General features: G+C 38.5%; 2 protein-coding genes across 4 annotated transcripts in view; both read left to right on the top strand.

Annotated features, from left to right (window-relative positions):
• Positions 1 to 4,580, top strand: part of ighd (immunoglobulin heavy constant delta) — a 28,101-nt gene extending 23,521 nt beyond the window's left edge. Inside the window, exons 3-7 of one of the 3 annotated variants that reach the window (XM_069701109.1) lie at positions 425 to 493; positions 1,650 to 1,946; positions 3,106 to 3,453; positions 3,560 to 3,874; positions 4,065 to 4,580. In XM_069701109.1, coding sequence (XP_069557210.1) covers positions 425 to 493; positions 1,650 to 1,946; positions 3,106 to 3,453; positions 3,560 to 3,874; positions 4,065 to 4,450 — 1,415 coding nt within the window. In that variant the 3' untranslated portion in view covers positions 4,451 to 4,580. Of the gene's footprint in view, positions 1 to 424; positions 494 to 782; positions 846 to 1,649; positions 1,947 to 3,105; positions 3,454 to 3,559; positions 3,875 to 4,064 lie in introns of all 3 variants that reach the window. The other 2 variants (XM_069701108.1, XM_069701111.1) reach the window with 2 other exon arrangements.
• A 2,627-nt stretch (positions 4,581 to 7,207) lies between these two features.
• LOC138622367 (uncharacterized) lies at positions 7,208 to 12,154 on the top strand. Its single transcript, XM_069701112.1, is given in 11 exon segments — positions 7,208 to 7,499; positions 7,593 to 7,910; positions 7,994 to 8,278; positions 9,273 to 9,569; positions 9,663 to 9,980; positions 10,064 to 10,365; positions 10,367 to 10,532; positions 10,717 to 11,034; positions 11,129 to 11,416; positions 11,610 to 11,767; positions 11,945 to 12,154. Coding segments are annotated over 11 exon segments (2,700 nt in total). The 5' UTR covers positions 7,208 to 7,258; the 3' UTR covers positions 11,954 to 12,154.
• Positions 12,155 to 12,449: the final 295 nt, after the last annotated feature.

Raw genomic sequence — 12,449 nt, 5'->3', positions numbered from 1 at the left:
AATCATGTTTTGTTCAATCAAGCCAAGGAAAACATCCCACAGGTAGGCTATCATATAATAATCTACAATAGAAGGTGTATAAATCAGGGAACAGGTTTTTGTATGCAGTGGTTGTTAAACCATGACACTGTGACTACGCTTTTGACTACTGGGGAAAAGGCACTGCAGTCACCGTCAGCTCAGGTATGACATTTTATTATTTCTAATCAGAGAAAGAAATTTGTGATAACACCACTAAAATATTTATCATCGTTTTCACAACGATTCGCAAAGTGATAACATGGCCAACAGTATTTCAACCTTGTGGCTGTTTAATGCTGTTGGAAAAAATCTCGGATTAAGTTAAATTGATCTCAAAACCAAACTACATGACATATAATGACAGGATATCATAGAAATTAGTTTTTGTGTGAAGTGTGAATAGACTCCAGTAACTGTGACTACTGGTTTTTCGACTACTGGGGAAAAGGCACAATGGTTACAGTGTCATCAGGTAAGTTTTGTACCTTTTAAAATATTTTGTAGGGTATGTTTCCGATTTTAAAATGCCATTGTAATTTAACTCCTCTCGAATAACTTTAACACTTGGTCAAGTCTCACTTCAAAAGTTAATTGTTCTCACACAGTATTTACTGTAAAAAGTCAGTATTCTTTAATACAATATTGTCATAATGGATATTAATGGCTAGTGTGCACTGTGGGGTTAATCAAATGTTAAAGTAGACTTTTTGCATTTGCCAAAGTAGATCAGCATTTTTATACGAACAATTAAGTAGTTTCAGCACTGTGCAACTGGGATGCTTTTGACTACTGGGGAAAAGGCACAATGGTTACAGTATCATCAGGTAAGATTTGTACTATTTAAAATCTTCAGTGGGATACGTTTTATATTTTAAAATGTCATGTTGAAAAGTTAGAGTTTGACTCCTGTCCAATAACTTCTTATGTCAATTCTCACTTCAAAAGTTAATTATTCTTACACAGTATTTACTGTAAAATGTCCATACTCTCGAATGCAATACTCTCATAATGGATATTATTGGCTCAGTGGAATTAGTTGAATGTTAAAGTAGACTTTTTGCGTTTGCCAGATTAGCATTTTTATATGAGCAGTTAAGTAGTTTCAGCACTGTGCTACTGGGGAGCTTTTGACTACTGGGGAAAAGGCACAATGGTAACTGTTTCATCTGGTAAGAACCCCTTTTAATATTATACTTAACGACTGTTAATTTAATAAAAGTGAAATGTTTTTGTAAAAATATGGTATCATCTCAGTTAATGAGTGTTTATCGATTTACACCTTCTATTATTCAATGAAAAAAAAAAAAAAAAACGAACGCTCGTTGTCCGAATTGTGCATTTAAAGTAACCTACCATTTTATATATGGGATAATAATAATACAAAAATACAAAAATACAAAAATATAATTTAGCGAGGTCAACCTTAACGCAACAAACAGCCTCTAAATAAATGGGATAGGGAAGCATAAAGAGTCGTTTATGGAGGGCACTTGAAATGCCATTTTCAACATTTTCAAGGTGATGTCTTTAACGCTTTCTTACAGGGAATTTGGTCAAGTAACTAATTCTTGGCAAACAAATTGTTTTATATTATTTTTATTAAGACATTTGTTTTTCCTTTTTTTTAGGCGCTTCAACTGGTCCAACTGTGTTTCCTCTGATCCCATGCGGTTCTGGGAGCGGAGGAATGGTCACTCTGGGTTGCCTTGCCACCGGTTTCTCCCCCCCCGCACTGACTTTCTCATGGAACAGAAATGGCACAGCCTTGACTGACTTCATTCAGTACCCTGCAGTGCAGAAAGGCAGCTCTTACATGGGAGTGAGTCAAATCCAAGTGAGGAGCGAGGACTGGAACAGTAGGAACACATTCCAATGTGTTGCGACTCATGCTGTGATGACTGGACAAGGTCATATGAAGAAGAAACGTAAGACTTATGCTAAGTAATATTTCATTGATTGTTTGTGGTTGGTTTGAATTCTAATAGTTTTGCATGGCAGATATGTGAGCATATTTTAACAGCAGTTTGATCTAATGTATAACTAAATGCCGTGTCATTGCCAGTAAATAGAGGTATATAATACATTATCAAACACAATACCCTTAGTGAATTAATCTTTTAGACTTTATTGTGCAGCAAATGAATGAATTAATACTAATACTAAGTATTACTAGGCTACATCACTTCTACTTCAGATAAGGATAAGAATATATAACCTTTAACTGGATATACACGTCACTGATGTAATGCGTCTACAAATTTCTAATTTGGCTTTGTGGGTTTTCTGGGAAAACTTTACCACACTTTTTGTAAATTAACCCCGAGCTGCTTATGTCGACACAAGTGCATTGAGCATAAACAAGAGCAATAATTGGTTTAAGGTCTTTGGAAACAAATGTACTCCAATCTGGGATTTTTTTAAAAAAGAAAAAGATAAAACCGTATAAAAATAAAGCATAGTTTATGTTAAATTAAATTGCATGACATTTGCTTAAATATTTTTTAATTCACAAATAGTAGACCCTGTGTATAAACCACAGTAAGGTGGAATGAGAAGGGCAACACTTGCTTGTGTATATTCAGCTTCTGACTCATTCTGTTTTATTCTTCGCTATCATACTGTACGTCCTCTGCACCTGTCTAAGAAAAGATTATTGTAGTGTGTTCTGCTTATTTCCATCTGTCTGCATAATCCTAGTTCTTCCTGATCCCTGCCTGCCTCCACTCTTATTGTACGTTGATAATTAACAAAATCCCCTTCACATTATATCTGTGTTTGCTTGCCAGTTAATGTATATGCAGAAGCGAGCATTAAAGCTCTGCTGTTCAATTATGTAGATGTTTGACAATGAAAATCGTATTTACCTTTGGACTACGCACACTTAAGTAACAAGATACAGTTACGTGTTCACCCGAGAAGCATAATCACTTGTGCACACGTGTGCAACTTGAATATTTAATTCAGTTATATTGTAAGTATAGTAATAATATGAATATTGTAGCACATTTCTCACCTCAGCTTCTGCATATATATATTATTCCCTGCTTCTGCATACATATATTTGTGTATATGTTTGTTTTTCAGCGGTGGTTTATGAGAAACCAACTCTTAAAGTGTGTTCCTCCTCTGATGAGGGAACCGAGGTTTCCTTCTCCTGCTTTGCCAAAGATTTTGCACCAAAGGATCACTCGATGAAATGGCTGAAAAATGACGCAGAAATCACCAGCAAAATAGACGAGATCAAAGTGGTTTCTGGAGGAAGAAAGGACAGTAATGGAACTACGGTCTACAGCGCAACAAGTTTTCTCACAGTTCAGTACAGTGAGTGGGCCGATGGTGTCACATTTAAATGTGTGTTTGAGGGGAAAGAGGAAAACGGTAGTTCATTTAGCCAGAGTTCTTCCGTGACCAACAAAGAAAGTTGTCCAGGCCGTGAGTAAATTGTTACTTTTTCTTTGGCAATTTTATATCATTCTCATATCAAGTTTTTTGCACCCATTTCTGTTGAGTAATTTTCCCATAATTCTTTACTCAACAGGTGAAGGATGTCCAGCATCAGATGTAGAAATAGATATCACAGGCCCAGCAATGCAGGACTTGTTTTTAACAAGAAAAGGAACCGTAACATGTCGTGTCAAGGTAAAAAAGGGATTAACCGAGAAGATCGGATGGGAGGACAAGGATGGAAACGATATGGTCTCTAGTACCCCACCTACAAAAACAAGCCAAGACACATGGATCCTGCCACTTGACATCACCTATGACGAATGGAACAAGGGGATAAAACGCTTCTGTGTTGTTGAACATAAAGACTGGGTGGCTCCATTGAAGAAACTCTACGAAAAGAACATTGGTAAGAAAACTATTAAGTTGCAACTGTACACTGTTTAGTTCCTCTCAAACACATTATGAATATTATTTCTCATTGTATTTTTGTTGTTGTTGTTGTTGTTGTTGTTGTTGTTGTTGTACTGAGAGCCCTTTAGTTATTTAGGTACTTTAGCATTTGGCATCAGGGTCTAATTGTTCTCTCATGCTTACAGGGGGGGACACTCGGCGTCCTTCAGTGTTTATGTTGCCTCCCATAGAACACACTAGAAAAGACGAGGTGACCCTGACTTGCTTTGTGAAAGACTTCTTCCCTGAGGAGGTTTTCGTGTCTTGGCTTGTTGATGACGAAGCAGCAGACTCAACATACAATACCACAAACCCTGTAGAAAGCAACGGATCCTATTCTGCTTATGGCCACTTATCCGTCAGCCTTGAGCAGTGGAGAAGGACTGACGTGGTGTATAGCTGTGTTGTTTACCATGAATCCATGGCTAACACAACAAAAGCCATTGTCAGGTCCATTGGGTACAGAACATTTGAAAAAACCAACCTGGTCAACCTCAACATGAACATCCCTGAAACGTGCAAGACCCAGTAGATGTTATTTTGTGTTGCTGTGTCTTCTGTTCTTTGGTGTTTAATGTTTGTTGTTTGTGATTTGACATTGTGTTTGTGTGTTTTTAATGCAGATTTAAAATCAAAATAAAAAAAAAACTCTTTGCAACTTGGTTGATGTTTGTTGCATGCTGTTCATGTCTTTATTTATTCAGTATGCTGAGCTACGTGTTTATTGTAAGTGTGCAATCACAGTGCTATTGCAGGGCAGCAAAGATTAAATGTCAGTATCAGCATTTTTGAGTTTATACGTTTTCAACATCATATTATATCCACTACAATACCACCACCTTACTAACTTTAGGCATTAATTAAACAGAATCACACTTGTTTATTTGCAGATAGTGCATTAACACTGCTTCTGTGACTTGTCTTTATGTGCCTGTGTTTTGTCTGCTGGGTCTTGCACCCCAAAGAGACATGATTCCTTTAATGTCTATCACCACCTCTGTTGTCTCCAAGTTAAAAGGTGATCACAAGCCAAGTCATGCAGGTCCCACTAATAATGGGATCTTTCAAAAGCAAGTCAGGATCATTGCAGGACTAATTTATGATCATATTTAACATTTTAAAAGCACATGCAGAACCTTTAAGCCTTATTGTGCACTTGTGTATTGTGTCGCTAGACATCAGTAAGTGTTGTGATCAGATCTACACTGGGATTGACTGATTAAATGATTCCCTGATGAAATCCATGAAATATCTTAGCCTAACATCGGAAGTTAATTGAATTTATTGGTCAGTGTCTCACAAGCTGAATGTGGAGTGTCCCAGGTATTAACCCAATAATTACTGTGTACACCTCATTCAGAGTTCCTGATTGAAACTAACTCTCAACTGCACATGGCCACGGAGGCAGAGCAAGATAACATGGCAAAGACAGCCATCACCTTCATCTTTCTCTTCCTCATCACTCTGCTGTTCACTGTTGGAACCACTGCTTTCAAGGTAATGATGAGTTTACATGTTAGTTTGTTTTGGAAGGTTGGTAAGTTGGAAGTAAACACCTTGTAACATGAGTGGAACGCCAGTGGATTTGTAACAGTCATAGTCAGTAACACATTAATAATCATCATAAAGTCATGATAAAATAACTGCTTGAGTAAAAGTCACACTGCATTGTTGCTGCAAATACTTTCATCAAAAACTAACATTTCTACAACCGCTCCAACTATTAAATGTCACTTTATGCCAATTCTTAAATGTAATTGCAGACAAATTTGAACTAGTAATGATAACAACACGTGTTTAAGAAATTTAACGCATAAAGAGGTGATTTTTATCAAAATTATAGATGTGACTCACCTTTCAAAAGCAAAGAGTTTTACAGATCATGTCAGTGTTGTTTCATCCCTGTGACCTGACAAATAGTAAATGCTATTTTAGATTTAAGCACTATTGTAGTGGTGTTGCTGTTATTGTACAATTGTATCCAAAAATAAGCTCATTGAGCGACATGAATTTGTCTGATAAGTACAACAAACAACCATAGAGGTAAATTGGAACATTTTGAATGCAACATGTTGGTATATTAATACAAGTCAAACTTTTTAGAAAAAAAAATACTTTGTGATGGTGCCATGTTGTAGCTGTGATGTGTATAAAAAAATATAACCCTACCTTTAACTGGTGACAAATAGGAGGAATCTTAACATTTTGGTGTTGGTTACATTTTGGAGTTTACTCATCCATACTTTTTAATTTATTTATTTTTTTAATCTTTTTTTCAGATCAAATGAAACAAGGGGATATTGGAGCAAGTCTGTAAAAAAAACAATTTCATGCATTTTATTTTTTTTTATAAACTGATAGTATCATGTAAGCAATCACAACTGTCACTTTTTCCATTATGATTATAACATTTTTGTCTTTTTTGAAAATAAATGTCTAAATGAAGATACCCATTGATATTGCTCCTTCAGTTTTTTTCTGTATTGCATTATTTTTAAACTAATCATAATGTGCGTAATTTTACCCATACAAGTAACATAATATAAGCGTATGATTTGTTTATTTTAACATTTTGTCTTCTCTTTACGATTTAATATGCTTTGATGTTCATCACATCCCCAGCACCTGGAATCAACAGCCCACATTCAACGCAATATGTAAACGAGGATATTTTTTTTTTACAGTGATTTAGTTTTCAGCTTTTGTTATTGCTAGATGTGAGAACTAAAACCTTTGGCAAAGTCATGAGAAGCCATGTAAAAGAAATGTGGTAACATATGTAAACTGACACGAGATATTTAAATGTATACTGTTTCTCTTACTGGCATAACCACCCCTCACACCTGGTGTCTGCTATGCTCCGTTGCTCTTTGCACTGTTTCACTTCTCTATGTTGGGACTTTTTCTGGGACCTGGGTGTAACTCAATGCTTCCGCTTGCTGCAAGCCCCAATGACTCTGTCCTATCATGCTCAACATCTGTGCAACAGACTTTCAGCCCTATCTCCACCTGAGTCGACAACACTAAACAGTTTAAAGTACAACTCTGCCATCTAGCCGAAATACAAACATATTGCACTTAGACGTAAGACTGAACAGTTGGTTACTTACTAAAATATGAAGGTATGTATAACCTTTTATGTGTTGTTTCACGTTAAAAGATTTACGAAGAGGCATGTAAAGATAAAGTAATCTCTGCTCTGTCTCAGAACTGCGGGTTGTCTCTCCAAACATCACATTGCTCCCTCTCTGGAAGGGAGAATTTGGGGACTCTTTCACCGACAGTTTCTTCAAGCACCCCTCCTTCCATCCATGTGGAGCTTCCCAGCTTCAAGACTGTAATGATGTCAACATCTGAGGTGACAGCTACATGTTTGGTCCGCACTGTTTTTGGTGCCACGGTGACCTGGCTGATGGATGGGAGAGTCTCACCCAGTACCACAGTGACGCAGGACACAAACGCAACTCATGTAAGCAGTAATATGAGGGTTTCCTCGAGTCAGTGGAAGCAACTGAAGCATGTAACATGCAGAGCAGAACATAAGTGCTTCTCATCCACTGATAAGACAGTCCGTGTTGCAGGTAAGATCACTTAACAACATGAAAATCACATATCTGGTGAACACAGAGGACTTAAATAATAACCTTTGCTTTGTATTCTGTCTGTATCATCAGCACCTGCAGTCAGAGCTCCAGTGGTGGAGATCAGGAGATCTCTCCCAGATTTACTGAAGGGAGACGGAGCTGTGCTTAAGTGTGACATCACACAACTCTCCTCCAGTGACCTCTATGTCACCTTCCAGGCCAATGGTGTTGACATCTCTGACAAACAATATGTTAATCTTCCTGAAGGCACAGACCTCCCTTCGATCAGCAGACGCTTCTCTGTCCCTCAACGTCTCTGGAAGAAAGACAATAGTTTCACCTGCAAAGTGAACCAAGGCTTTTCCAGCAGCACCAGCTTTGAGTCAAATTCAACTGGCAATATTTTTGGTGAGAGGAGGAACTCTTCACTTTATTTGTCTGTTTACAATGAGTTTATGGATTCACTGATGCACTGATTCATCTCTCTTTAGTCGACCCATCAGTGGAACTTTTTCTGGCCGCCGGTGAAGAGTCAGGATCACGGACACTCGTGTGCTCTGGATCAGGCTTCAACCCTCAAATTAAATGGTTCACTGAGTCACAGCCAACATTTCCAGCAACTAATATCATCAGCATGGGTGCAGATGAACGTGTGGCAGTGACCAGTCAACTTCATATTCCTCAAACAGAGTGGAAAACAGGGAAGGTCTTCAGTTGTGAGGTATCTGACATTTCTCTGAAAACAAATGTCAAAAAGGAGATCAGCCTCTGCTCGGGTAAGTTCATAATAAAACTGAAGAACATAAGCATTCAATAATTAATAATAATTGTACAACCATGACAGAAGTTATTTTTTAACTTTAAAGGTATATTAATCGTTGTCTGTTTACTCTGAGGACATTTGAAGTTGTGTTTCTGTCCACTTGGTGAATGCAACTCCTTAATTGACAGGTTTTTAAATATTGTCCAACTCTTCACAGAATGATCGTATTCCTTTACTGGATGCTCTGCTCTCCAGTCACTCAGTAACATTGTCTTTCTGCCATTTAGTTCTGGCCTGGTAACATACACATGGATGGGTCAGACATGCTAACTATCACATTTAAACTGACTATACATGCTGTTCAGGCTACTTTTAGCCTGCCTCTGCCAAACTGCTGCTCACAGCTTCAGTTTTGGTCTGTGATTAAAGTTTGGACACCCATTTTGCCTCAACGTTTGCCCAGCCAACAGAAGGGCAGACCAATCAGCAAGCAGTGTTAGTGGTTAAATGCGATGGCGTTGAAGTCTACTGTTTTTCACTAAATGTAGTTGCAGCGGTGGAAAATATTTGGACGATTTAACCGAACAGCAATTGATTAGAGCTGATCCAATAGTTTCAAAATGAACCCGAGATCTACAGTCAGGAGGATGCAAAGATTGGAAATGATTCTCTATGAAGCGTACACAGACCCATATATTCACCGCAGTGAATCTGGATCTGGTAACACCAGGCGAGGCTACTCTATTCGATGAGTTAAATAACAAAAATTGGCTATGTTGAAAAACCAAAGTGATTATCCTGCATAACATTATCATCATAAGTGCCCCCCTTTTATTTTGCATAGTAGTTTGAGTAAGTATTGATATAGACACTACCAAGAAATGCAGTTATGAAGTGTAATGTAAAAATTGTATTATAATGTAGAAGAACATATATTTTACATAAACGGTTTACTCATGAGTTGGTCTCTCTTCATGGTTCTTTTTTCTTGTACTTTTCACCGACAGTTTCTTCAAGCACCCCTCCTTCCATCCATGTGGAGCTTCCCAGCTTCAAGACTGTAATGATGTCAACATCTGAGGTGACAGCTACATGTTTGGTCCGCACTGTTTTTGGTGCCACGGTGACCTGGCTGATGGATGGGAGAGTCTCACCCAGTACCACAGTGACGCAGGACACAAACGCAACTCATGTAAGCAGTAATATGAGGGTTTCCTCGAGTCAGTGGAAGCAACTGAAGCATGTAACATGCAGAGCAGAACATAAGTGCTTCTCATCCACTGATAAGACAGTCCGTGTTGCAGGTAAGATCACTTAACAACATGAAAATCACATATCTGGTGAACACAGAGGACTTAAATAATAACCTTTGCTTTGTATTCTGTCTGTATCATCAGCACCTGCAGTCAGAGCTCCAGTGGTGGAGATCAGGAGATCTCTCCCAGATTTACTGAAGGGAGACGGAGCTGTGCTTAAGTGTGACATCACACAACTCTCCTCCAGTGACTTCTATGTCACCTTCCAGGCCAATGGTGTTGACATCTCTGACAAACAATATGTTAATCTTCCTGAAGGCACAGACCTCCCTTCGATCAGCAGACGCTTCTCTGTCCATCAACGTCTCTGGAAGAAAGACAATAGTTTCACCTGCAAAGTGAACCAAGGCTTTTCCAGCAGCAGCAGCTTTGAGTCAAATTCCACTGGCAATATTTTTGGTGAGAGGAGGAACTCTTCACTTTATTTGTCTGTTTACAATGAGTTTATGGATTCACTGATGCACTGATTCATCTCTCTTTAGTCAACCCATCAGTGGAACTTTTTCTGGCCGCCGGTGAAGAGTCAGGATCACGGACACTCGTGTGCTCTGGATCAGGCTTCAACCCTCAAATTAAATGGTTCACTGAGTCACAGCCAACATTTCCAGCAACTAATATCATCAGCATGGGTGCAGATGAACGTGTGGCAGTGACCAGTCAACTTCATATTCCTCAAACAGAGTGGAAAACAGGGAAGGTCTTCAGTTGTGAGGTATCTGACATTTCTCTGAAAACAAATGTCAAAAAGGAGATCAGCCTCTGCTCGGGTAAAAGACGTTGTCCATAATGTCCATATGGAGTCCCCCGTGAGTCACCGCAATGGAACGGAGACTTTTCAGAGTTTCCTCAATGTATCAGCGGAGGACTGGCATGCGTATAAACAAGTGTCTTGTGAGGGAAGGCATCTATGTTCTGACGTGGGCTACGAGGACCATATAAGCAAAAGTAGAGGTAATATGAGAAACTGCTCATAGCGCTCACTGAAATTTTACAACATACTTGAAGACAAAAAGTTTGTGAAACTCAGTTTTTCAAAAATAATACTCTCCATGATGCTTGTTCTTGTTATGACTAAAAATTGCAAGAACCAAAATACAATGCCTTATTTTCCGTTTTCTTCTCTGTGTTTCATAAGTCATGGATCCGCCGACGGTGAAGATAACACAACCAACTGCCTCTGAGCTGTCTGTGTCTGATGTCATCACCCTCATTTGCCTAGTTTCTGGATTTTTCCCATCTAACATCGTAGTGTACTGGGAAGAGAATGGCCAGAGGCTCCCAGCATCTCGTTACGTCAACAGTCCCGCATGGAAATCCTCTGGGAGTAGCACCTATTCAATGAGCAGCAGACTTAATTTATCCCAAACTAAGGACCAAAGGTCTACATACTCCTGTGTTGTCAGACATGAGTCGTCTGTAACGCCCATTGAAAGTTCTATAAATGATGTGTTTGGTGAGCTGGAAATTAGCATTTAATCTTAAAAATGTTTAAACATCTCCTTTAAAAAAATAAAAAAATAAATAAATTCTATGTATTTGTTCCCCAGCTTCAGTGACCTACAGCAAGCCTTCTGCCCTCTTACTCCAGGGCTCCAGTGAATGTGTCTGCCTTGTCTTTGGCTTCAGCCCTGAATCCATCAACATTACTTGGTTTGGCAATGAAGACACAGAACTTTGGAACTACAACACTAGTGCGCCCCACAGAGGCCCGGATGGAACGTTCAGTATCCGAAGCCACCTTCGTCTGTCCCAGGGCAACTCTTTACCTGGAGAGGTCATCACCTGCAGGGTGACTCATGCAAACACCACCCTGTCCCTGACTACTTCTAAGCCAGGTGCTCATTCATCCATTGATCGACATTGTTCATTCACATTAAAGATTGCACATAAAATGTTAATAACATACTTTACACACTGAGTCAGTTTGGTAACTGTGATTTTTTTTTCTTTTTTATGTCTTTACAGTTCTTTCTTGAATGTAAAAAAAAAAGTCATTGTCATACGTATCTAACAAATCCAATTTTATAGCTTTCACAGGCAATCTGGAGCATTGTGACGTCTTAGATGACATCATGCACACCGATATGAACCAAGACGTAGGGGTGGAAACTTGGTACATGATTTTCCCTCTCTTCTGTTTTTCCCTCATCACCTTCATCTACGGTGTCTTAGTTACCATGATTAAGGTAAGATACAGCACCCATCATGCTGCTGTGTTCTTGGTTTTGCTATCTCTACTGTTTGATATTTTGTATATTTGAAATTATTCATGATTTGGGTTCATTTGTATCAAACTTTTATACTTCTCAACAAAACTTTCACCAGATTCTCACACATTCCCTGTTTGTTTGTTTTCATTTTAGACTAAATGAGGATGATCGCTGAATGGGCCCCATTTTATGATGTGGACTTTTGGAGATATTTTTTGGCCTGACTACTTTTAAAGTGTAATGACTTATTTTTCTTTCTTGTTTGTTTTATATTTCATTTATTTTTATGTTTCAGTTATCTGTTTGTGTGGCATACATGTAAGAGGAAGTGGCACAACTATAAACAAATAAATGAAGTACAGTGTGATGAATAAATATGTCCCTGCACTCATTCTTGCGTTTGAAAAAAAATTAAGATTCAAATCTGAAGAATACATTTTCTCATAACTTGCCTCATTTATTACAATTAAAACATCTTCTTCCGTAATATGCTTCGTACTACAGTGTGACATAACAACACCCTTGTCTTGTATTATTTATACTTCTCCACAAGAGTGAGACAAAGCTCCAAATGCAGCAGCAGTAGTGGCACCTCTATGTGAAACACTAGCTCGGTCGTAATTTGAAGATGCTGACAGATCTGAATTGGCCTTGGTAT

This window comes from Brachyistius frenatus, unplaced genomic scaffold, assembly GCF_029030835.1.
Source record: "Brachyistius frenatus isolate BFR_SWC_R1_liver_20210118 unplaced genomic scaffold, ASM2903083v1 Contig_36, whole genome shotgun sequence".
In the NCBI taxonomy this organism is placed as follows: domain Eukaryota; kingdom Metazoa; phylum Chordata; class Actinopteri; family Embiotocidae; genus Brachyistius; species Brachyistius frenatus.
This window is presented reverse-complemented; position numbering and strand designations above follow the sequence as displayed.